The 26,421-nt window shown below is 49.9% G+C and overlaps 1 protein-coding gene across 6 annotated transcripts in view; it reads left to right on the top strand.

The window, feature by feature from the left end:
- ADCYAP1R1 (ADCYAP receptor type I) overlaps positions 1–19,498 on the top strand; it is a 59,496-nt gene extending 39,998 nt beyond the window's left edge. Inside the window, exons 13-18 of one of the 6 annotated variants that reach the window (XM_040472320.1) lie at positions 1,371–1,462; positions 4,366–4,449; positions 8,461–8,541; positions 11,668–11,797; positions 13,180–13,221; positions 14,659–19,498. In XM_040472320.1, coding sequence (XP_040328254.1) covers positions 1,371–1,462; positions 4,366–4,449; positions 8,461–8,541; positions 11,668–11,797; positions 13,180–13,221; positions 14,659–14,847 — 618 coding nt within the window. In that variant the 3' untranslated portion in view covers positions 14,848–19,498. Of the gene's footprint in view, positions 1–1,370; positions 1,463–4,365; positions 4,450–8,457; positions 8,542–11,667; positions 11,798–13,179; positions 13,222–14,658 lie in introns of all 6 variants that reach the window. The other 5 variants (XM_040472319.1, XM_040472323.1, XM_040472324.1 and 2 more) reach the window with 5 other exon arrangements.
- The last annotated feature ends 6,923 nt before the right edge of the window (positions 19,499–26,421 follow it).

Below are 26,421 nucleotides of genomic sequence, written 5' to 3'. Positions count from 1 at the left end.
CCTCAATTGACTGAGCCACTCGGGCACCCTCTATATCTTCATTTTTAAAAAAAAAATTTTTTTTAACGTTTATTTATTTTTTGAGACAGAGAGAGACAGAGCATGAACGGGGGAGGATCAGAGAGAGGGAGACACAGAATCCGAAACAGGCTCCAGGCTCTGAGTTGTCAGCACAGAGCCTGACGCGGGGCTTGAACTCATGGACCGTGAGATCATGACCTGAGCCGAAGTAGGCGGCTTAACCGACTGAGCCACCCAGGCGCCCCCCTCTATATCTTCTTGATTCGATTTTGTTAATTTCTATTTTCCCATTTTTTTGATTTTCCCTTGTGATTTAAAATATTCTATACATCTGTTGTCTTGTCCTCCTTCTGATCCCTAAATTTGTTTAGTTGTATTTTCTCCTTTTGGATCGACTAACATTTGCAGTGAGCAGTGTTCTGTGCAATTCCAGGTACTGTGGAGACGCTGGGCTTGTAGTGGAGATCATTGAGAGAACCCTGACTTCATAGAGCATGTTTTATCATTCTAATTGATCTGTGGAAACAAACAAACAAAAAAACAAAGCCCCCAAATAAAGTTTTTATTGATCGTCTACCTTTTTCCTATTTCTTTATAATGCATTTTTATCTTTATTAATTTCCTTCTTGTGTAAGTTAAAACTGTGGCACTTTCCCCCTAGCTTTTGATTTGAATGCTTCATTATATTGTTGTCGATATTACACTATGTTTTAGTAAGTTAGTGTCAAGTTCTGTATTTTTCTTTTCTCCAGGCACTGCTTTGGCTCCATCCAGATGATGTCACTGTATGGTCCTTTCATTGCACCTTGTTTCTATTAGTTTGCTCCCTGTCCTCCCCTTTCTGTTTAGAGAGATTTTGTCCCTGATCTTCATCTGAAGGTAAATGCTGTCATTGTCGTTCCCAGGCAGCTTTTTAATTAATAATACTTATGGTTGTCCTTTCTGGTTCCCCATGTTCAGTTACTCTGAGCTTGGAGTTTCTCCAGAGGACAGCTCTCACCTCGGCAGGAACCTCTTCTCTGTCTGTTTGGCATTGTTTTCCATCACCCCGATCCGATTTGCTTTCTCTTCTAGAAATTGCCTACTTTTCTGGCTCAGTCATGAGCCAGAAATACTCCGTTTTTCTCAGTGCTCTTATGAAACTCTTTTTCTTCTATCTCTTCTGTCATTTCAGCAATAGTAAATGGGAGGTAAACAAGTGTTCTCACGTTGCCATCTTGGATTCTAAGTCTAGATGGGATTTTGACTGATCAGAGAGGGTCGTCCTGGGGCAGCAACAGTCCATGCAGAGGCGAGGGCTGTGGCAAGTCTTTGCCCAGAATCATTTCTGTCTTTTCTTTGCTCTTCAGGTTAACTTTGTGCTCTTCATTGGCATCATCGTCATCCTTGTGCAGAAACTTCAGTCTCCAGACATGGGAGGCAACGAGTCCAGCATCTACTTGTAAGTACCATTGTGTGAATGCCATAGTCACTTCCAACAGCTATGTGGGCCCTGCACTGAGGTCACAGGAGAAGGCCTAGGTTTTGCTGACAGGGTAAACCAGCAGTGGCATTTGCAAGACTTCTTTCTGATTAAAGTGCCTTTAAAATGCAGTTGCCTTGCCTATCCTTTAGCCAGCCCAGGAGCTAATCCACATGGTGATTACATGGAAGGGAAGAGAGAGAGAGAGGAAGAGATGGTCAGACCCTGTGTCACATGAAGAAAAGCAATATGGAAGACACCAGATTCCTTAGGGTAGTTAGGGTCTTAGTTGCTTCACAGTTGGATTTCCTTTGGGGATCTTGGTTCTGTGGGAAGTTCATGAATGCCACTGGATGCACTGTTGCCTGATGTCCCCACCCCAGCCCAGTGGGGCTGAGCAAGTTGCTCAGCCCCGACTAGCGAACCAGGTGGACATTCTTGCTGGCTATTGGAAGAGGGGATTCTTTCTCTTCTCCACCTTCTTTCAGGGAAGCTTTATCTTCGGGCCTGGTCTTCCTCCTATAACTCCCTCCTCCCTGACCAGAGGGACAGCTGATATGTTTGACATAGCTGGGGTTCCTCAGGCAACACTTACCATTGAGTGTAGGGTTTTCTCCACCTCCATGGCTGTTTGGCTTTGCTTCCTACAAATCTTTTTGCAGTCACGTCCCTAACAGCTTGCCCCACTTGCTCTGCCACCCCTCTCCCAGCCTTCCACTTATTCTGAATCAGACCGGGAAGCTTCCATTTCACCCTTCTTGCCTCATGATCAGGAGAATGACCAGCTGGGTGTGTGGGGTGTGGGGACACTGCTGCTGCCGGGGGGGAAGGTCGAACCCCTGTGGTTGGCTGGTGGGGTCAGATGGGCACAGAAAGTCTGAGGGCATTCTCTGGGGTCTGTCCATGGGCAAGGTGGAAGCCATATGTGTTGCCTCTTTAGTTTTTAAAGAAAAGAGCAGATTAGAAGGAGCTGAGGTATTCTCATGGCGTCAGTGGGGGCTTGGTCCTGTTTTCATTGGAGACTCCAACCCAATGGGGCTCAGAACCTTGATGGCTGTCAGTGGACAAGTAGAGCAGCAGAGAGACCCCACCAGAGGGTTCTCCCCACCGGCCATTCTCCTGGATACACGGTATGGCAGGAACTACCCAGAGACCCATCCCAGATCCTTAGGGCTTCCCCAGAGATGCAGAACTTGCCCTGGGTCTGTGTGGTCAGCTTGGGCGCCTGCCTTGTAGAAGTCCTTCCCGTGGGGCTGGGGGATCTGCATAGGGCCTGGCTTGGTCAGCCTTGTTTTCCCTGCATTTAAGGATGATTACATTTCATTGGAAAAGACGCCCTACCTTTTTTTTTTTTTTTTTTTTCCATTTACTGTTTTTTTTTTTTTTTTTTCATGTTTTTGCAAGTGTTTTTTGTTTTTGTTTTTTTTACCAACCCCTGCTTACCTGTATGTGTTTATGTAGTCAAAAATTTGTCATGCATATAAGTCATAAGGTGTCTAAGGCCTTGCACTGGGGGACCAGTGGGACTGGCTCCCTGTGACTGACTCACTTCCCTAGAGGGATCATTCCTACCTTAGTCTCTAGCACCCCCAAAACAGAGCCCTGCCGCTCCCTTCACCTCCCTGTCTGGTGTCAGCGCTCACGTCCTATGTCTAGCCACAGGGTGGACTGCTCTAAGGCCGAATGCCTCCCATGCAGTTGTTTCTGACATCTGAAGCTACTGGCATTTAAATTGGCCTTTTCTTTCCTTTGAGCTCCAGCCTTGGTCCCCCTGCTCTCTGCTTGCTGCTGGGAAGGGTTTCTTCTTCTGGGGTTTCTGGGATCTCTTCTCTGGGAGGCTCCCCCTTCCTTCCCTCCCACAGGGACACACACAGGGGTCCAACTGCAACCTAATAAGGACACTCTACTGACCCCAACGCACACTTCACCAGCTTAGACATCTTGTGGTAGGCAGCCAGAAGCTCCCCAGGTCTGGTGGGAGGGAAGTGTGGGGTCAGGGTTTCCGAAATATTCCCAGACTGGGAGCTGTAGGATCCTGTCCGGCCTTCCTAATGCATAGACAACCATTTGTAAGCGTGATTTATACATTTAAGTACATTTGAGAACCAGCTGGTTGGTTTGCTTCTGCTGTGGACAAAAAAAAAATCCCCTTGCAATCTCAGAGAATCCTCTTTGGTGCTAGTCTCAAGCCCCAAAGACAAAAAACTCAGGTGCGGTTGGCAAGCCAGGTGGGAGGGCTAACACAGGATGAGGGGCCCTTGATCCCCTGACATTTAGCAACCTACATGAGTGTTTCCAGGGTCAAGGAGACCCTGTTGGTGGAAAGTGAGGGATAATCAAGGAGACGGTGCTGCTGAGGACTGCAGGCTTTTTGCCAACACTTGCAACTCCGTCCACGCACATTTAGTGCCCACGAACACCCAGTGATCTGGTGGGCTGAGTAAGCATCCCTTTTTACAGCCGAGGGAGCTAGTTGTCAGTGTAGTGCAATGAATCCAGTAGGAGCAAGTGAAGCCATAGCTCTGGTGCCGCCAGCCCTTGGCTCTAAGCTTGACTACACCATCTTTCCTGTCCTCGAGGAAATGACAGATGAGAGATGGTGTTCAATAAGTGTATAAGCAAGGCTTCCTGGAAGAAACGGCCCCAATGGGATCCAGCCTTGTAGAGAGAACTGCCCCCCTCCCAGAGTGCTTTGGGCTGGGAGGTGTCTGCTGTGGGGGGAGGGGAGACTATCGGGGGGATGGAAAGGGGCAGGACCTGGTGGGAGAGGAGATTTCAGGGCTGTGCCTGAGTCCCCTTGGGCCACCAGAGTTATGTGTCGGGCGGAGGGGCCCCTTCAGATCTGCCCACAACAGCTTTCCGATTTTTTCCTCTGTTTCCAGAACAAATTTAAGCCTGGGAGTCCCCAAGAAAGCCCGAGAGGACCCCCTGCCTGTGCCCTCAGACCAGCATTCACTCCCTTTCCTGTAGGTTGGTTCCAGCTGCTTAGATGATAAGGGTTTGAGATGGCGCTTCTGTTGGAGGCTTGGACCCCTGCAGGGGGTGGTAGCACTGAGCCACCCACACTCTTTCACCTGGTGCTCCTGATGAAATGAGTCGCTGGCACCCGGACTTGGGCAGGGGCCAGGCGTGGAGTGTGGGCCTGGGTCAGGGCTTGGCATGTGCTCTGGCTCATTGTGGTCTGGGGTGGGGGTTAGGGCTCAGCCTGAGGCTGGGATCAGGGTTAGTCTGCTCTTTCCTGCCCTTAACTTTGCGAGAAGCCGGCTGGCTCAGAAAAGGGAGGGTGAGTTCCCACACAGACATGGACTGTGCTGAGACCGTCTCCAGGAGCTGGCTTTACTCCCAGCTGTCTCTCCATTACAGGATGGGCATTGGAAGCTGGGTCTGGGCTCGGGGAGAGAACCCCCATCTGTATTTCCCTCAGGGACCTTGCAGAGCAGGTCTGCACAGCCCCTTGGGTGAAGGAAGGAGATGAGAGCAGATACCATGATATAGATAGCAGGGCTGTGACATACCCAGTGTCTGAAGGATGACCTGGACTCCACAGACAGGCTCTGTGGTGGCAGAAATGCAACCAGGAAGCCATCAGTCCAGGAGCTCAGCCCACAGCCTAAGGCTTCCAGTTCACATGGGGCTCCATTTCCCACTTCCAAAGCACCCCTCCTCTGTCTAGGAGGGCCCCGTCCTCACAACTCCTGTTAGGGATCAGCAGCGGGGGGAATGGTTACTCCTATTTTGCAGATGAAGAAACTGAGGCCCAGAGAAGGAAAGTGACATCACCTGAGACCACCCAGCAAGTCAGTGTCTAGATAAAGCCTTGAGCTCAGGTGCCCTGATCCCCCAGGCTGGGGAGGGGGCACAGAGGGTGAGCTTGTCCTCAGTGGTGGGGCAGGAGGGAGAGGTGGGCAGAGAAGCTCCAAGATCTGCTGAGCTGAGCTGAGCTTCCGGCCAGAGTACCAGCATGGTGTGCAGCGCTTGCCTGGGGGCTGGGCCAGGGTTCTGGGGCTTTACAGCATCTTGCCATCATGAGGGACCCTATGGAGAATGTTCGGTTCAGACTGAGACCTTCTGTAGGCCTGCCAACTATCCCAGTGCTTCAGTGATCACTAGGAACAAGGTGAAATAGACAAGGATGCTGCCTCAAAGCCGCCCCCACCACCGCAGGATGGGGGTCTAACATTCTTTCCGGCATTTCCTGGGGCTACAGCATCTTTGCACACAAAAGTCACCAAAGCTCCAAAGCTTCCATGGAGTTTAGCCTGTGACCAAAACAGGGGTCGAAGAAACCGTGTGCTGCCTCCCTGGGTTACAGACTGAAGTGCTGAGACCTGGAAGTGGCTTTGACCTTCCTGCAGATACACAGCAAAGTCTTGGCAGAACCAGGCCCGGGAGCCAGGGCTTCCTGGTTTCCAAATGCAGCCGTGGGCCCTGCACCTGCCATGGGGATCTCCAGCCTTCTGATTTAGTTCCTGCCCAGCACCCTTGTCTGAATGTCTTATCCTCCCTTGGGTCCAAATCAGAACTGAGTTCACCAGCCAGTCTGGGTTTATGTCTTCCTTTTGATTAAATTCCTTTCACTAATTGTAGTGACTTTTTAGAGGTCATGACATCTCTTCCTTTCTCACATCTATATCTGGCTTTTCTGCCACTCTCTTGTGTCATTTCAGTGGGTCCCTTTGCACAGAGCCATTGAAGGTTTGGGAGAACTGGAGTATTTGAGAAGAAGGCCACTTACCTCTTTCCCCAGATCCTTCTCCTGAGAGGCCTCCTAGGCATCAGGTCCCCCCACTTTGTTTACCCTTCCCCGTCCGAGACCCACATCTTTATGAGGGGTCTGATCTCCCAGCTAACTAAGTGGCCTCTAAGGAAATCAGAGGAGTCTGTATTTACTGTGTCCAGGGCCCAGGAAGGTCAGGGACAACAACTTGGGAGCTCAGAGACGGAACAGTCTCAGAAGAGAGTAGCTGAAGCTTTAGGATTCAGGGTGAGGGCTTAAGCCTGGTGGGGACGGGGCGGCATCTGAGGTTTGGGTTCCTGGGCCCTCAGCCAGGCCATGGTTGAGGGATCAGGCCACTGGCTGTAGGAGAAAGTAGCCAGCCATTCAATCTGGACCAGGTAGAGAATAAATTTAGAGGCTACAATGGTTCCCATTCCCAAATACCCAATTAAGTTGTTGTAATTTGTGAGAAAAAATATACTTCTGTGTCCATCTGTCTCTTCGTATGTGTATGAAACAGACCTTTGACATTCACTGAGGACACATGAAGAAACTTCTCAAATATGGGACTTCCTCATGACAGTGTGTCTAGAGCTTTGAGTTGTATGTGGATCACCTAGGGACCTTGTTAAAATGCAGATTCGAAGCCAGCAGGGCTGGGGCGGCACCTAAGATTCTGCATCTCTAAGAAGCTCTCAGGTGGTACTGATGCCGCTGATCTGGATAGCAGAGCCTCACGCAGGATTTCACATCCCATGTCTGTAAAATGGGCCAGTAGTGCCCTCACAGAAGGGTGTGAGCTGAGAGGTGCCATTTGTTAAGTGGGAACACCACGCTTGACTGTGGCAAGGGTCCTCGGTGGACCTCGGCTTGCCTCCTCTTTGAAGTGTGTGATTCACATTCGTGCCTCAGCAAAATGACGTGTCTCCACATGTCAAGGACCTTCAGACTTCCTCTCAAAGATCGGGAATCACAGATTACAAATCAGTGAATGCCCAAGGTCTGGTCTCTTCATGTGTATTTGTTCTCATGTGTATCAGATCCCTGCAGATAGATCTGTTCACCAGCAGGTGCCAGGAGCTTGGTACCTCATGGTGCCTGAGGAGGGTTCGTGAGGGAGGCTGCTCTTTTGAGGTCTGATGAGAGAACACAGCTCTTCATCCATGTCTTACACGCTTATCAGAGAAGGAGAAGAAGTGTCTGTGGCTTGTCCCCACCACGCAGAAGCAGGACCGTGATGAGCTAGAACAGATGGAAATTCCGCCTGACCTCTCTCAGGGGGTGGAATTTCTTAGTGCCTCACCCAGGCTAGTAGGGCTAACCCGGGGCTCACCTGTGGATGCCTCAGTGTTTCTGCAGGCAGTGGGGCGGTACCCAAAAGGGGCCCTTCTCAGCCTTCAGCCCCTGCCCTTTGAACTTCAGAAAGTCTAGCCCAGCGCTGTGCTGTAGACCTCTCAGCAGAGACAGCAAGAGACCTCTAGCCTGTGCTCTTCAGTATGGGAGTCACTAGCTGCACGTGGCCGTTGAGTCCTGGCAAGGTGGCTAGGGGAACGGAGGAAAGCGGATTTCTGATTTGATTTAATTTTCATTCCAATAGCTGCCGATGGGTAGTGGCTGTCCTATTGGACAGTGCAGATCGAGACCAATTAACAATCTCTTCCAGCCATCCTGCCTCTTTTCCCCCCTGTATGCCCGCACTGAACTGCCTGGGGGCTCAGAGAGGACGAGGTGCAGGCAGAAGAGTGAGAGCTGTAGAGGAGAAAGACCAGTGGACACCCAAGCCCAGGACTGGCCTGATTCAGGCTGGGTGGGCCCGGGCTAGGCAGCACGAGGTCCACGGGATGTGTTTCCGGCTGCCCACCTGGCTGAGTGACCTCCGACAAGGCCGTGCTCTGAGCCTGGACCTGACTCAGCCAATTTCTGGGACCCCTGCTTGAGACCCAGCCCTGCCCCTACCTTCAGAACACACGTTCCCGCCAGCTCCCCTTACCTGTCTGTGGACCCAGCGTGAGTGCTCGTTGCGTGCACGTGTGTTCGTGCACACTCCTGTACACGTATGGGCATGCGTTTCTATGTCCAGAGCTGACCATGTCTTGGCCCCTGGCTTCCTCATCCTCTTCCATGTCACTGCCCCAGCCCTGTCTCCATCCCTGGGGCTCCTCTGCCCACCCCTGAGCCTTGTCGCTCCAGGTCCACCTCAGTTTCTTCATTGCCCGATGCCCCCAGCTGACAGAAGTGCTGATCTTGTCACACCCAGCAGCTGCGTGCAGAAATGCTACTGCAAGCCACAGCGGGCTCAGCAGCACCCTTGCAAGATGTCAGAACTGTCCACCATAACTCTGTAAGTGTGCGTGGCGTGGCTGTGGCCGGGAGGCCCGGAGGGGAGGGGGCCGCATGCTGCTGCCGCTGCCCGGAGCTTGCATCCCGCCGGCTGGACGAGAGCGGAGAGCGAGCCTGTGCCTCCAGCCTGGCCCTTTCTGCACAGTTGCATGTTGTTGTCTGTGTGTCTTGTGAGTTCTCTGCAGCCTCGAGGCCCTCGGGGCGGGGTGGGGTGGGGTGGGGGGAGGTCGTGGGGACGGAGTGGCAGGGCTGAGGCCTGGAAGCCTCTCCTGCAGCCACCCCAATGTGTGGTCTTCCCAGAATCCCCCACTTCCCTGGGCTCATCTTTGCAGCTGCCAAATCAAGTTCTAAGACCCTTAGAGCTTGAGTTCTCAGAGACCGTCCCCCTGCACGGGACAGGACCCTCACCCTGAGGAACCTCACTCACGCTTCATGTGCCAAGTGGTTTAATCCCCACACTGACCCTATGAGATGGGTTCTTGTAGAAACGCCATTTTACAGATAAGAAAACGGAACACAGAGACGTGAAGTACTCACTCAAGCTCACATAATTGGCGTCTCTAAGTGAAGCTCAGTCTTAACTTGGAAATTGCTTGAAGTGGAGGAGCCCGCTGTAATTTGGGCAGCTCTGACCAAATTGGAAGGTCTTCTTGGTATTTTTTAGGCTCTCTGCCCATTCATGCCTCTTTCGGGCAGGACAGAGGCCGAGGCCTGTGTCACTGTCTCTGTGACTTAACCAGATCATAGGGTGATTCTGTGACTGACCTCCAAGGGGTCCCAAGGCTCACACCATATATCCCCATTCCATGGCCTCTGGTCAGCTCTGAAGCAGAGAGGCCCCAGAAGTATGGGCCCTAGTGGCCTCCTCATCTGCCCTGTCTGCCCCGTCTACCAAAGGGGTCACCGGGATGCCCTGGGTCCCTGACAGAAGTCCCCATCCATTCCAGGGGATGGCTACAGGGCCACCAGGGAGGAAAAGTGTTGCCCTTGCTGCCATTTGCCACATGGCCAGGAAGTTGGAAGGACCTGAGCTCGTGTCTGAAAGGGCCCTGCTTCTCACACGGTGGGCCCATCCATCCACTGCCACCATAAAAGCTGGAGAGGCTTGGCCTTTTGGTTTCCAAGACACTTTGGAACTGTAGGGTCAAGTCCCTGCAAACAGGCCCACGTGTGTAGAGGAGGCAGGGAAGGAGGAGGGCAGGGACAACAGGCACGCCCCAGGGCTGCCTTCCCTCCTGAGCCCCTTCAATTAAGCTTCACTTGTAAAGTAACCCCTTTAGGCAGGGTTGCAGAGTGGTTCCCCAGGCGCTCACATACCTCAGTTCCAGGCCACTAGCCTCTCCTTTTTGGACCTTCATTTTTCAGCCATCACTCCCTGTTGCCTCTGGTGCTAGCCACTGGATGCGCAGAGATGAGTAGGACCCGAGCCCCCGGTCGTGGTCAGGTTTCAGAGCTCTGAGGCTTTCGTACGGTCTGGACGTTCATTTACCCTTTCACGGGCAGGCAGGTGCCTTTCTGAGCGGGAAGCCCCCAGCCTGGCGTGTGCTGGGTGCTGGCCAGGGAAGGTAACTGATAAGCACCATGCCTACCTCCAAGGAGCCACAGTCTGAGAGAGGATAGACCATTCAAGAACCACACCTGGGCTCAGAGTGGGACCTCCTCACATCCTGTTGGCTCCAGCCCTGGTTCTGGGGCACCTGGGTCCTACAGAACGGGCTGCCTGTGAGCAGGGACGGAAGGCATGGGCACTGGCTCTCTGGGGGGCTTCTTCCTTCCAGGGCTGAGTGGTGGTCCACCTGAAGGTCTTCTTAGGCTAGCCCTCCTCCTTCCTTTGTGTCGCCTTCTCTGCTTTTCTTTTTTTCCCTTCCCCCTCCCTCCTTCCTTCCCTCTCATTTGAAACTGGGAAGCCAAGGGCCTCACTCAGACTCCATGGATTCACCTTCTCCTAAAATCTGGAGCCCCCACATGCAACAGAAAATTCTCTCCCACAAAGGCTGGGATGGAGAAGAGGACAGGGTACATATGTAACTGCCCCAACTCAAAGGGCCATCCCACACCCGGCTGTCCATCCCTGTGGACAATAACTGAGAGGGAGGGGAGCCGAACCTCCCACTTATCCCCAACTCCGATGGCCCAGGGGGCAGACTGCACCTGCAGGGCAGGGCTGGCTCTTCCAGAAGATCCAGAGGGAGCCAGTACACTGGGGTGGGCGAAGATGGGGTGCTACTCTTGGAGATGCTCTGGGAGTACCCCTTCTGATAGAAGAGGACCCACAAGGATATGCAATATTTACCCTCCAGATGTCATACCATGGCTCTGTGCCCCTGCCCATCAGAGCAGAGCCCCACCCACTGGGCTTAGCAGCCAATGGCCAGCAGCCTCAGGGGGCATGGAAGTCCCTTTGGTCCTGTCTGTCTTTAACCCACAAGCTCTGAGCAGATAGCCTCCTCTCTCTTGACTGTTTCCCTGGTGGCAGGTTCTGGCTTAGTTGGTGCTTGTTTATTCCCAGTGTCAGTAAATCCTTCCTAATATCCCTCCTAGGTCTCACCCACTGTGCATAGCATCTCTCCCCCCGCCCCCCCCGCCCCACCCTGGGCTGCACTTCCTCATTACTCTCCATGAGTGTCCTGGCAACCCCAGACTCAGAAAAGCCCACTGCCTCTGTGGCCCCTTAGGGGGTTGTCTTTTTAGGCACGTGGAACTTTCTTCCAGAGCAGGAGAGGGTTTGCTCTGCTTGAGGGTCCATGATGTCATTCAAGCCTTCTGAATCCAATCCCTCTATTTGCACTGACTTCACTTTTCCCAGGGGGTTTGCGCCTCCCACAAGGGGTGTCTGTCAATCACACACTCCCGTGTGCGTTTTTAGTGACTCTACAGGATACGGACATGGCCTAGAGGGATGGGATGTTCCCCGAGAACCTCCCAGGGAGTTCTGGAAGGCCTGCTCTGTTGGCCACCATTCATCCCAGGCCCCATTCTTTCTAGGAAAGAATCCCAAGAGGGTCTGTGGACAGCAGCCCCAGCCCTGGGGGAGAGCAGGGAGCTGGGACTGGCGTCTCTGCCCTCCCTGGTTCCAGCATCAAGACTTGGCAGTTCCCCAGAACAATATCTTGTTCTCTCCCGACAGACGGCTAGCCCGGTCCACCCTGCTGCTCATCCCGCTATTTGGAATCCACTACACGGTATTCGCCTTCTCCCCGGAGAACGTCAGCAAGAGGGAGAGGCTTGTGTTTGAGCTGGGGCTGGGCTCCTTCCAGGTAGGTGTGGCAGAAATGGCAGGTGGAACTCGTGGAGAGCCAGGGAGGGCCCTGGCCCCTGACCTGCCAGCGGTTCTGACTTCTTTAACCCAGTCTCAGCCTCGTGTTTCTGTCTCTGAAATGAGTACTAGAAGAGAGGGGAGCTGGGCGAGCCCCTTCTGCTGTGTACCCTGTGGGCTCCCGAGAGAACACACACTGATGTCTTGTTGCCGCATCTGGGCGTTCTGAGCAAGGCCTCCCTTGGGTGCCCATCCCTCACCTTCAGCCTGGGACGTGAGCAGAGTGCTGTCCAGAGACCTCTGTGTCCACAGCCTGACTGCAGTCTACAGACCATGTCTCTTCTGAGCGCTGGAGCTCGGTCTTACCCCGGTTGGGGTCCCCAGCACAGGACCTGGCCACAGAGAGCGGAATGAACTGAACAGGTAGATGAGCAAAGAGATGCATAAATGATCCAGGGACTAGCAAGTGGGGAGCCACGAATCCATGCATGGAGGCATAGGTAGGTGGGGTTTTCAGTATGTGAGGGAAGGAGTGAGCGAGTTGGTATGAGGATGCACAGTGACTGCATTAATGGATGGCAGCCCAGGTGGCCAGTGAAAGTAGCAGTGGCAACCTTGGGTCCCCAGGACAGAGCACCTCTCCCTAAGCCAGCTGTTTAACCCACCTTCTTGATGGTCTAACACAGAAAGTTACTCTGTGTATCTGACTTAATCTCTTCCCCCACCCCGCCCCCATTTTAACCCAAGGCCATTTCACCTGTTAGAGTTCTTAGCCCGGTGAGCCTGGGAGTTGTACAGACACAGCCCCAGCTTGGGAGTCAGAACCCAGGGCTTCTGTCTTAGCACAGAAAATTCTAAATGCAAAGAATATGCGTAAAGGTAGGAAGAATAGACAGCTGCCTGCTCTGTGCCGGGCATTTACTCGTGTGTGTTGTGTGTGCTGTGTACAAGAGGATCTGGCCGAAGTGGGGTGGGATGGGGAGGTATCAGGGATAGAGACATAGGTCTGTTCTATCCTGGAGTAGTGCCGTCCTCAGGGTCCTGCAAACTGGTTAGGGGGCCCAGAGAACATCCAATGGACATCTAGGACAAGCTTCTTGTAGAAAGCAGGATAGAGCTGGCCCTTGGGAATGGGAAGGATCTGACCTAGGAAATGTGAGATCCAAAGTCGGGGTGTAGCCATTTGGCCTCATGGGGACGGCCATCTTGGCTCAGCAGAACTTTACCCATCTTACTGCAGGTTCCTGGGCAGGTGGCCTCCTATCCGGTTCATTATATTTTTCTGCCTTCTAGGGTCATTCCCCTTTTCCTCCACCTCCTATACTCCCAGTGCACAAGGTCCCTTGCTAGCATTCTCAGGTTATTTTTGCTCTTTCTCCCTAGGGTTTTGTGGTGGCTGTTCTCTACTGTTTTCTGAATGGGGAGGTAAGACTCTGGCCCTCTGACTTCTTAACAATGGAGGTGGGGATTGCCAGGGAGCAGGCAGGTAGGGACATCGCCTGCCGCCTACCAGAGCTGATTCCCTAGACCAGGGCAATGTCAGGCTCCCAGCACCTGGATGAGGGGGAAGGCAGTGGTGCTAGGGTCTCCTGACAGCCTCCACCCCGTGCCAGAATCTCTCCCACTTTGCCTACTGTCCAAGGCATCAGCTGTGCCTGGAAAGGCATTGCCTGCTGAACACAGCCCTTCCTGGCAAGGCTTGCATAGTAAGACTGCCTTAGTAAAGAAAAATGGAAAGTGAGGGAGGGTGAGGTACAGACAATGGGACCTATAGTTTATGAGGCCGTGATGAGCAGGGCTGCTGAGGAGGGACTCTGGCGACTTGGAAGAGACCCCGGGAGAGGCCTAAGAACCTTCTTGTATTGTTCCCTTCCCAGGATGATGCTTTTGAATAGAGCCCATAACAGAGGTGCTGGGATAGGGATGGGGACTGAATGGGTGGGATGGGTTTAGAGAGTGGGCAGGAATCATTGCATCTGTGCTGGCATCTTGCCTGCATGACCTCAGCAGGCTCCCCCTCTTTTTGCATGTGAGAAACCAGAAGTTAGGGTTCAATGATTGCCAAGACAATCTATGGGAAGGTCAGATGAGGATAGATAAGGAGACAGAGCCCTGCAGGGGGGTGGCTGGGGAGTCAGGAAGTGGGAGTGTGTGGAGCTTACCAGGAGCCTGTGGGGGAGGTGGGGGCTGGAACTGGAGGGCTGGATGCTGGTACCACTCACTTCTAGTCGTGCAGTTCATGCACTAAGCAAACGTGCTGGACTGAGGGGGCATGTGGAGGCTGAAACTGGCCATGCCCTGTACTTAACTATGCTAACAGCAACATGGGGGGTGTGTTCAGCCAGAGAGTGCATTGTTTAGTGGTCCTCAACCCTGACTGCATACTGGAATCCACTGGGAAGCTTTACAACCTATGGATGCCTTACCACAGAGATTCTGATGTAATTGTTCTGGGATATGATATGGGCATCTGGACTTTTAAAGCTCTCCAGGTCATTCTAATCTGCGGCCCACTGTTAATGGTCTGAGAGAGTGGGGCTCCTTGCCCTGATCTGCCTGACCCAAGGGCCTGTGAGCTGGTCTCTGACTATGGAGCACCAAGGCCCAGGAACAGAGGCCCACAGAGAACAAGAAGCCACTGGAGGGTCTTGCTCAGTGACTTGGGAAAGGGGCTGAGGTCAGCTCCTCAGAGGCCTTCTTTCCCATTGGTGGCCTTGAGGGCTACAAGTGCCATTTGGGAGTTGCTGGGTACTGCAGGAGGTGGCAGGGCCAGCCTGGGAGGGGTCCCGGGCAGAGCATTCAGGTGGATGAGGCTAGAGAAGGTGTCTGTCTGGAAGTGATCGTCCAAGTTGCTCCCTGCAGGTACAGGCGGAGATCAAGCGTAAGTGGCGGAGCTGGAAGGTGAACCGCTACTTTGCCGTGGACTTCAAACACCGGCACCCATCCCTGGCCAGCAGCGGGGTGAATGGGGGCACCCAGCTCTCCATCCTGAGCAAGAGCAGCTCCCAGATCCGCATGTCCGGCCTCCCAGCTGACAACCTGGCCACCTGAGCCCGCGCTCCCCTCCTCCTCTCCTCCACACGCAGGCTGGGGTTTGTGGGCAGGCGCCGGCCCACGCATGTTGTGCTTCTTCTCTCACTTCGGGCGGGCCTGAGGCTGGAGGCTGGGCTCCCTGAGGTGGGAGAAGGATGCAGGGCGCAGATGGGTTATTTCCTCTCCCTGTTTGGCGCCGGCCCCACCCACCGTGGGCCGCTGGGCCCTGATCCAGACATGTAAATACGCCACAAATTTTGAAAAGTTGTCTCATCCCCTACCCCTTTGCCCACTGTCCCTGCTCACCTCAAGCAAGTCCCCAGCTTTACCCTGCCCTGTTTCCACCAGCCTCAGTGATCTCCTTGACCTTGTCAGTGAGGCCTGTCAACTGAGGCTGACGACCTTGCTTTGGTGGCTTGGGGTGGGCATGTCCAACAGCCACCCCCCCCCCCCCCCACCAAGTGTCTGACTTTCAGCGTGGACTCCTTGAATCTCCTTGCCACCTGAGGCCCTTCTCAGACCTGGCCCAGTGTCTGAGGCCTGCCAGAGGTCCAACTTGGGCTCCCAGAGCATCCTTTAGTGCAGGCGAGACCTGAGTCAAGACTCCTTCATACCCTCCCCCAGCATCTTGGTGTCTAGGTGCCCAGCTCCTGGGTACAAGGGCAGTGGGATAGCTCCAGAGTTTTTCCATTCAGAGACTTGATTTTGGGTGTGGGGCTAAGGGTCCCAGAATGTTCTGGTGCTCTTCATTTGGTAGAAGAAAAATTGCCAAGAGCCAGAAATGTGGATGTGATTGGAAAGGAGATGGAAAGAGTTTGGGGCTCCCATGGAAGAAGACCTTCACTGGCTCCATTATTTTACCCCCAACTCAAGGTGAGAGGGGGTTCATCTGGTAGCCTCCCTTCTGCCCCTCCCATCCCCAGGCATCAGCTGCGGACTGTGAGAGATGGATGCCTCAGAGACACTGCTCCCTACCCATGCCTAAGCCTTCCCCCTCCTCATTTCTTCTTAAGTTAAAGCCATGATTAGGATGAACCAGCCGCCTTCCTGTGATGTCAGTGAATCCTGAAACACCTTATGCCTCCATGTGCCCAAGTCCAGGGCCTAGATTTCCCCCTCACCCCACCCCCATGGACAATGCGGATCCCAGCCACCAGCTCTTTGGGCTTGGGCTCAGCTACTGAAATATCTCTGAGACCTTTGCAAAGACTTCCCTCTGTGTATTCTTGACATTGAATCACCACGGACACTAGTGTCCTAGAGTGTTGGGAGGGGTAGGCACACGTGCCATGCCTGTTAGCAGAAGCTGCAAATGGGAGCGATGGCAGATCCCCACTGCCTATTATGGTTCTCCAGATGCAAATTATTTGGCCACAGTCTGGGAATTCAAGATGGGGCGCAACTGGGTTGGGGGAAGATGGGCAGAAGTGCTAGAGTGCCATGGCCCATGTGGGGGGCCCATTTCATTCTATGTCAACTTTTGGTGGTGTTCCTGTCCAAGTGTGTTTGTGGACTTGTTTCATGATCATGTTCTGGAATGCTTGGGGAATTTGCGTGGAGAGGAAATACTGCTTAGCTTGGTTTTATGAAGAGGAAGGGGCTTGGGGGTCTGTTTTTGGAGAGGTCTTCAAAGTGACTGGAGAAGGACTTAGTTGCTTTGTTTGGAGACAAGTCCTGTGTCCGTGGCCAGTGAAGCACTGTGGGTCCCTGGGTCTTTGGCAAACCTAGAATCTGCCCTAGTTGGGCTCAGACTACTGATATTGTGGACATGCAGCTCCCTGTTCTGGGCCTTGGTTTCTCCATTTGTGGGATGCAGGGACTTCTAAAGCTTCTCTAGGCTCTGTACGTCGGTAATTCTCCATTTCAAAAGTAAGCAGATAAAAGGGCATGCATCATTGTTATGTGTATCATCTAAGGTTTTGAAGTGTACATGTTTGTGTATACGTGGAGGGAAGGGAGGATGCTGTTTATTTTCTCTTTCTTAGAAAGGAAACATCTGTTTCTTCCACTGGGACACCACAGTGGAAGCTGGTGGGCCAGAGGGAAAGGTCATGACGGGGACAATTGGACAGGTGCCTTGGGCGTGATGTGCTGACCCAGCCGTGTGCCTAGCCAGAGCAGGATGCCACGGCTGCTTGGATAGTAGCCACCTCCAGGTCCTAGGAGCAGTCCCTTAACTGGACCCCATTTCTTCACCCCTGTCCCCACCAGCAGATCTGCTTCACTGTGGAAAAAGAGACTTTGATTTTATATGCACATATATACACACACACACACACACACATGTCATCACAAAACAGCAAAAACATCATTAGGCCTGAATTCCATGTGCTGTGCTGTCACCTGAGCCCTGGGTTGCATCCTTGTAGAGGTTCCAGGTTCCCGTTGGTCTGTGGTTTGTTTTTCTGTCTGAATGAGTTATTGCCAGTCTTGTGAACTAGATGTACCCAATGTATTTCGAATGTTCCAGGAGGTTAGGCAGCTGGCTTAAAGGCCACTGGTAGTGGGTGAGAAGCATGAGGTTTGGGTAAAAACCTTCCCTCTCTAGTCTTGGTTTTCAAATCTGTAAAATGGGAAGTAAGACTAGATGATTTGTGTAGCCCAGTGCATGTTTGGAATTCTCTGTCTAAATACCAGCCATCTAGTTACAGGGAATGGGCCCCAGGCAGGGATTGTGGTATTTGCCTGACTGGAAAGGATAAGAAATCCTGTGCAGCCAGGAGGGGTTTGAGGGCCTTGGGAATGGTTAGGTCGGAGGAGAGCAGAGGTATCCAACTCCTTGACTCTAGAAGATCATTACCAGGAAGGGTTTTGTTTTTGTTTTTGTTTTTTTTTCTTGTTTCATGCAATCCTAAAGGGCAACTGTCACCCAGGGGAGGCTGAATTCTCCTTGGAATGAAGCGATTTTTCAACCTCTTCCATGAATGTCCCGCCATGGGAAAGGCCGTGTTAGGCTCACCTGTGTTTCATCTCCACCCCTAGGGGAAATGGGATTTCAAGTCAGGGATGCTGAGGCTGTCAGGGAATCTGAGAGGGAAGTGTGTGTGATTTGGGCAGCGGGGACGGGTTCAGTGGCATTTTGGTGGTACCCAGCACTGTGGGCTTCTTAACCCCCTACTAGAGGCTGGGCTACTTTTCCTGTCTCAGTGGGTAGCTCTGTGGCCCTCCTTGACATATCCAGTGGCCTGCAGTGATTCCTTCTCTGACCCTTACCCCTCCCCAAACCAGCTTCTCCAGGGATCAGGGCCAGGCAGCTGGAGCTGGGCCCAAGGCTGGAAGTACACATCATCACTCACCAAGTGTGCTCATTCACCTCCTTCATCTGACCCTTTCCCTTCCTGGAAGGAAAGCTAGAAGAGGCTTTCTTTGTGATTCTGTGAGTACCCTTGACCCCTTCAAGGTCACTCCAAAGTGAAAGCAGTGAGTGCTTTGTCATCATAAATTCCTGCCTGAGCCCAGTGACCTTGGAAGCCTGCCAGAAGCCTGACCTTGGAAGCTCTGAGCAGGGAGCAGGGAACCCAGGCTTCTCCCAGCTTTGCCACTGACCTGGCCTTGACCCCATCCCCATGTATCTTCAGGGAGACTCATGAAGCACTAGATCTGGGAAAGAAAATGGAGATCTGCAGGTCAAACCTCCCCGTTAGGCTGATGAGAAATCACTTACCAGCAGGCCTAGCACAGTGCCTGTGTTGTGTCGGGATCCAATATGCTTTACAAACCTGAGTGAGAAAGTGGGCCCACCAGCATGTGCCCAGCCCTGCGTGTGAGCCAGAATAAAGTGTCCGTACAGAAAACATTCAGCCTTGTGCAAGAGAGGGGCTCTGGCTACAGAAGTTGTTAGGACTCCATATTGCAGGAGGAACAATGGTGTCAGTGTGGCATGGGGAGACCTGTGTTGTAGTTCAAGCCTTACCACCTGCTCTGTCCTCCAAGGCTTGGCCTCTTTGAGCCTCTGCTTCCTAATATGAGACATGGGAGGACATGATTTGCAGTCTGCTCCTCAGGCCAGGGATAAGGTTGAAATGAGACATTCTTGTGTGTAAAAGGGCTTTGGAAACTACGCAGGTAGGGGCTGGTTTCTGGGGTGAAGATCCCTGAAAGGGATCCCATGCTGTTTGTCAACTACTTTGAGCCCTCCTGGGTTAACCTTTGCCCCACTTGTAAAACCACCAGCACCGGGGGTGAGGGGAAGGCCAGTGGGCTCTGACAGACACAGAATTCCAGGCTTATCTCTGCCAACAACTGAATAGTTTGTTCCTGGGGTTAGGATGGGAGAATTTCATGTGGGTGGTGATTTCCATGTCACTTTCATGGGAATCCTTCAAGGATCTGGGATATCCCTGAAGTGGGCTATGTGCCCCTTTCTTCTTTCCCTAAATGTGAAGTCCTGGGATGCGTCTGTGCTTGGCCATTTGTGTCTTGTCTTATGTCCGTGTTTTATGGTTTGCCCTGTGAGGGCTGAAGTGGGGCAGTCCCCAGCATCCCAGATGTGGCTCCAGGCTTGCTTGTGGAACCAGGCTCACCTGTGTTTCATCTCCCACAATAAAGATAAACCCCGCAGACCTCACTGCTACTTCTGCCGCCATTAATGCTGTGCTCACAACCTTGTCCTGGATTTTAAGGATGTCAACCTGCTGTAGATAACTCAATAAATGTCTTATCATTTTTCCTGGTGGCTGTAACTTGGCAGAAGTGGAGGGCAGGGAGGAGAGGAGGTAAGGAGGGGAGGAAATCTGATCATCCAGAGTAATCTGGTTTACACAGTCCTGTGGCCTTCTGGATTCCAAGGGAGAGGTGTGAGAACAAGCATAAATGAGCTTAGGTTGGGCTTGGAAGAGTCAGGTCCTAGGATCATGCAAACTGAATGGAATGAAGATGTCTTGGATGTTTTGGGTTCCTAGAAATGGAAGTAACTCACCCTACGGTCTCTGATGCCTCGTGGCCTTCATATTGTTTTATCAGCACGGCTACCAGATCCCTCAAAGCTTGCCTACAGTGAGCATTTCATTCCAGGTAAGCACAGGTGCATCACTGGCTGCCAGAGTCCCTCCCCCTAATCTGGATATTCAGAACCATCATTCCAGGCCAGACCAGTTAATGAATTCCAGGTAACCTCCATTTCCTTGAATTTCTACCAATTGTCACAACTTCCAGCGCCCATCTTTATATGAGTCAGAATTTACAGTTGCCGGCAACAGATGATAATTTTGACTGATAATTCAGAAAAGGGGTTTAGGAGAAAGATGTTGGGCACCTCCTAGAACTCTCTTGAGGCTGGAGAAAAACAGCAAAGGTGTTTCAAGCTGGAGCATGCCATGGAACTGGTGACAAAGCTGTTGACTGCTGCTGCTGCCAGCCCAGAAGCCTCTTCTGTACCAGCGACCCCCCTCATCACAGTTACCAGTTCTGAGCAGGGAGCTTTGCTGCCATCCTCACCAGCAAAGCAGATTCCACGTGCAGCCTCTTAAGTCTCTCACTTCTGAATTGAAGCCTCACATGAGTCCATTAGATTGGCTGTGTTCCAGCTGCAAAGGAGGCTGGAAATTTGACTTTTCTGGATTCTACCTTGGGTAAGTCAGGCTCCCCAGTCTAGGAATTTTCTAAAAGCCCTGAAATAGCGAATGCCCATTACAGCAGGCCTGAGGTCTACAGCTATGGCAGAAAGCCCTAGCACCCTGTAGTGATTGGGTGGGCCACCCTGAAGAAGTCAATGACAAGATAAATCCCAACCAGATAACATGTGAGCCCTACAAGCAGAGAGGCCTCATGCCAAATGCACCAGGTGTCCAGTGGGGGTGTTCCCCAGCTATTTCTGCTTCCTAGGATTGCCCCTCCTTTTTCCTCTCCAGGTCTTCCTCTTCTTGAACCCTAAAAAATATTACCAGGCTTATGTCTTATAACCTACTTAGCAGATATCTTGAGCTGCTTTCAAAATGGAACCTACCCTCAATGGGTGAAAATCAATCTCTGCATGTCAGACTCTGTTGACCACTCAGAAAGAAGACTTCTCTAGTGCCTAGAAGTCTAGTGTCTAGTGTCACTGGTGTGACCCTGATAAAATGAGGTTCCGTATGTTTTGTTCCTGGAGGTCACATTCCAGAAGCAAAGATAAGGAGCCAGAAGTAACTGGAACCTTGAATTCTGTGTCAGACTTGAATTTCTTGGCAACCGTGAAGATCATCAAACTACTAAATCCTGTCCTATCCATTTCACCAAATCTATCAACTATTCCAGGCCTCTTTTCTGCCAAGCCCCTTAAAAGAATGCCTTCAACTCCGGTTATTCCTGATGATGTTCTTTGCTACTGGTAGTGTGAGAAATTCCTCTTGGGTACCCAGTGGTTCTCAAGCATTAGTGTGTATCAGAATCACCTGAAATATTGTGAAAATGCATATTGCTGGACCTAAATTTCTCATCCAGCAGGTATGAAGTAGGGCCTACCTCATATTCTGCATTTCTAAAAAGTTTCCAGGTGCAGGTGCTGCTTTGGTCTGGAGACTATACTTTAGGAAGCACTGTTCTAGACACTCTTCCAAGGACACCAGCTGGACATCACAGTCCCTTTTTGTGAACCTTGGGCCTGGACAATGATTAATTTCCCAAGGTAGGGAGGACAAATGCAGATGTCAGCAGCATAAGCTTTAGTCAACTTTTCTTCCCAGGCCACTGTCTTAGGGAAAGGAGGCAGAAAGTTCCAAGAGGAAATCAGCCCATAGACGTACTTTTAGTCTCAAAGTGTAAGATCATCTCTGAACCAACTAGGATTGATTTCAGTGGGCTATAAAATAAAAACATAAAAATAAAATATGTGGTTTAACAAAGATAGAAGTTAATTTTTACCACGTTAAAGAAGTCCAGTGGTAAACACTCCAAAGTTGGTGTGGTGGTGTTATGGTCTCTCTGAGGACTCAAACTTCCCTCTTTCTGCTCCTGCATTCTTAGCATGTGACTTCCAGTCTCAAGGTCACATGATTCAAGATGGCTCCTGGAGGTCTGGACATCACCAGATTCAGGGACAGAGTAAGCAAGATGCCCCTCCTCCTAATTTGTTCATTTTGTTTTAAGAAGCCTCACATCTGCTTATATCTTTTTGGCCAACAATTAATCACATGGCCATAGTTTACTGCAAGGCAGGCAGTATTATGCACCCCTAAGAAAATTGGAAGCAGAGAGTAGATACTGTCTGGCAAACAGTAATTTGTGTGCTAGTCTCAAACTCCCATAGGTGGTGGTCACTGAATTCATCCACACCTGTGAAAAACCAGAGGCTGAATGATCCCACTGATGTCCCACTCTCCAACAGTGGGAACAAAGTGAGGGATGCAGTCTCCAACCTTGTCCATAGAAGGACTCTGGAGGGCCCCACTCATAATTGAGGGAACTTTTTATGCCCACGTATAGGAAGCTCTGGTGTGAGGCGTGAGGGCATGTCTGTATTGTTTCTGGTTTTCTCCACCCTGCTTGCTCTCTCATGACTACATTTCCTGAGTGGATCTGCTCTGCCATGGATTCTACATTATATATCTTTTTAATTGGGGGGATCATCAGAGTAGTGATGTAGTTATATAGTTCACTTTTTTTTTTTTTTTGTCTTTGAATTTTTGTCAGTTGCTCTCAAGTGAACTCAAGTGAGGTACTTCTGAGCTTCCCAACTTTGTTGGACTGCACCCTGGTGATGCCCATTGCTGCTGTTCTGGTCTGGGTGTGCAGATGGCTTATTCCCCCTGTTCTGGGTGCAAGATTATAATTTTGATGTGTGAAACTCAGTCACAAAGAGCTCTTCTAATTTTTAGAATACTATCTTGTAAATGCTCATGTAAAGATAGTTTTCCTTGGCCTCTGAAATAATTGTTTCCTAAATTTCTATATGGGAGAGGCTTACGGGTATCAATGTTTTTAGAAGACGGATTATGGCAGTGGGATATGTGCCTTTCATTTGTTTAGTTAACAAATACTTGTTGAGTATCTAACTCCTCATTTAGCAAATATCACCTCAACGCTTACTGTGTGCCAGGAACTGTTCTGTCACTGGTAATCATCACAGATGAGGGCCCTGCTCTCCAAGATCTTACATTCTAAATAAGGAAAGAGAGAGAGGAGGCGATTTCAGATAGAAAGTGTTATAAAGAAAACAGCTATTGATAAGTAGAGAGTACTGGGATCGGCCAGCCAGGGGAGACCTATTTAGGATGCAGACATTAAGTACCTGAACATTCTGCCCCTCTCAGACTCATTAACCCATCCCCCGTGGATCTCTGCAAACACCAAAGGGAAAAGCATTCCATGTAGAGGAACCAGCAAGAGAAAATGCACCAAAGTGTGAAATGCATATTCAAAGAAGGGCATCTACTTTCCTAGGGCTGTTGTAACAAATTACCATAAACCAAGTCACTTAAGACAACAGAAATTAATTCTTTCACAGTTCTGGAGGCCAGCAGGCTGAAATTAAGGTGTCAGCAGGATACCCAAATGCTCTAAAGGCCCTGAAGGTTCTACAGGAGGATCTGTTCTGTACCTTTCTCTTAGCTTCCTGTCTTGCTGGCAATTCTTGTATTCCTTGGCCTGGAGAGGCATCACTCCAGCCTTTTCTCAGTTATCACATGGCTTTCTCCCTGTATGTCTGTCTGTGTATCTGTGTCTTCCACTCTTACAGGGATACCAGTCATATTGGGTTTAGAACCCACCCTAATCTAATATAACCTCATATTAACTAATTACATCTGCAAAGACCCTATTGTCACATAAGGGCACATTGACAGGTATCTGGAATTAGGATTTCAATGTGTCTTTTGAGGGGACATGTTTCAATGCACAGCAAAGGGTAAGAAAGTTTGAACCTTCACTGGTTAAGCTAATTCACTGCTTTGACTTTGATAATTTGGCAGAGGTAGGGATTGATGATGGAAATGTGGGGCAGAGGTGGGTGTCACAGCCTCCTCTCATCCACAGTCACCCCTCAGGACCACTAATGCATTCGAGTAAAAAAAACAAAACAAAAACATGCATCAGCCCTGGCCCACCCAGTCCTGGTCTGGTCTTTTGCTGAGAATTTCTCATGTTTCCAATGGAAATTGACTGACTCCTCAGATTCCATTGCCAGATCACAACCCCCACAGCAGCATCAAAACGCTTAGGGGGCCCAGTCTCAGCAGGTGAAGCTGGATGAAATTCATTCAGGAAGGCTAGACACTGACCTTGTGTCACTGTCCAAATAACCCCAGCTTTCAAAGAAGTTGAGTGCCCATTCCAAAGCAGAAGCAAAAGCAAACTGAAAAAATGACAGTCAGCTACACATACTCATGGATGCCAGACTTGTTTAAAACCATCATTTACATATATTCCAACTCATACAGACTTTCACATGGAGATTTAGGAGTGAAGTCCCACCACGTCAATGGGAATGATCTTTGTTTTGGCCCTCGGGCTTACTCTCAGGCTACCCCTCTCAGTCATTCTCTCTCGTTTCCCTTCAAGACAGTCCATGCCCCCAGTCTATTACAATCTCTTCACTTACTTTCTCGCACCCTGGGTCCCTCCTCTCTGCCCTTAATCTAGATTCAGGTATGGGCTGGTGGTCAACATTTTCCTTGAGATAATACCCTTTTTGTGTCCCTGTGTTTTGGGTTTCCTGATATTTGAGAGTCATCTGTGATTTTCTCCACAACCCTCTTCTTCTTAGACACTCTCTCCATGGGCGAAAACTTTCACTTTTATTAATTAACCATGACCTCAGTTGGTCATGAAGAGTTGAACCCCAACTCTTCATCTCCAGGCACAATCTATTGGCAAAGGCAGGGGTTTGTGCCATAAGTACTATGGAGAGAGTTGAGTGAACTTCAGGTCCAGCACCACAGACAGTTCCAACATACTATAAGTACTTGAGAGTCAAATCTTTTTGTGGCTAATTTATCCAACTTGATCAAAGGCAAATCTGGGATTTATAGAGCCTGAAACACATATAGTTGGGGGGAGGCTCTTTAATAAAAAACGCAAAATTTAAATTCAAATTTAGTTATAACAATGAGATGTTCTTTTTTAGAATGAGAAAATTTGACAACTGTCACAAATATTTTAAAATCCCCCCAAAATGTGTAATATTTATATTAATTACTCTATGACACTTTTGTCTACTTTTTGGGCTATACACTCTTTGGTTATATCTTATTTTGGATAATAATTTTTAAATCCTTCTCTATACAGATAATTGAAATCTAATTTAGTCACATGATTAATAAAGTATGTAGTTTATTATTGATAATTTGGTCTCACTACCAGTAAGAACAGAATCCTCCACTTAAAATGTTACATATCTGGTGATTGGATGATTATTTTCACAGATCAGTGCCTGGCCCCATATATGCCAAACTTTGTTTCTCCGCAAACAATGGAGTCACAATGCCAGACCCTGTAGGACACTTTCACATTTTGATATGATCTCTAGCCCTCTGTTTTTATATGTAATGCTGAATGAAATATAATAGTATTCCTAGAAGGCTTAGTAATAATCTAACTATATAATGAAGCAACAGTACATTTCTTAATTGTAACCCAAACTGAATGTATCTCTAACACTACTCAACATGTGACATGGTGCTGGATTTTTAGTCTCTTGAAACATATAGTATTTTGACTGTTAGAGACACCTGCTAATAGCTGGGGAAGGGGTTTGGTAAGTCAACTTTTCCAGGAGAATTTTTTTTAAGTCTGAGTATTAATGAACAAATGGATAAGAAGAGAGGAAAGAAATACCATTAAAAGCAGCAAAAGTAGTATGAGCAAAGACTTACTGACTTTCTTCTGAAAAGCTTTCCATGATCCCAAATCTGGCTAAATCCTCTCTGGTATTTTCTCCTAGAATTCTGTACTGAAGTCCTACTGAATGCGAGCATTCATGCAAAAAATATTAATGGCATGTCTATTAAGTTCTATATGTTTTAGATGCCTGGGATAAAACCATGAGTTAAGGATAAGATTTTTTTTTTCTTGTAGGGAATACATTCTAATCAGAAAGGCAGAAAAAATATAGGTAAATAATAACATAGTTTCAGGTTGTGCTATATGTAGCGCTACAAAATAGGATAATGGGATAGAGCAGATTTTAATAGGGTGCTCTGGACAAGCCTCTCAAGAAGGTGACATTTGAGTTGAGTGCTAAAAGACAAGGGTATGGCCATTCAAAGATCAAAAGGGCAATGATCTGAAAAGTGCAAAGATCCTGAGGTAGGTACAGACTTCATGGTGTTCCTAGAAACAGAAAAATGACCAGTGTGGCTAGAATGTCTGATTAACAAGGCTGGTAAGCAAACTTTAGTTTCAAATACGTAGAAATTATGGGCGAAGAGTGATATGTATACACATGTACATGTTTAGAAATATAGCAGAACTAATGCAGGAAAGGGAAATCTCCAGGGGATGGAAATAAGGAGAGTGGAAATAAGCAATGGGTGCAGCAAGTCCTGGGGAAGGTCGTAATGTTTGAGAAGCAGGCAGTGACCAGGTCATGTAGTGCCTTGTAGGCCATGATAAGAAATCTGGAATATTTCTCAAGAGCGGTAGAAAGTCTTGGGAGCGTTTTGAGCTAGAAAGTGAGGT

Source organism: Herpailurus yagouaroundi, unplaced genomic scaffold, assembly GCF_014898765.1.
Source record: "Herpailurus yagouaroundi ecotype Mexico unplaced genomic scaffold, PumYag 100, whole genome shotgun sequence".
Lineage (NCBI taxonomy): Eukaryota > Metazoa > Chordata > Mammalia > Carnivora > Felidae > Herpailurus > Herpailurus yagouaroundi.
This window is presented reverse-complemented; position numbering and strand designations above follow the sequence as displayed.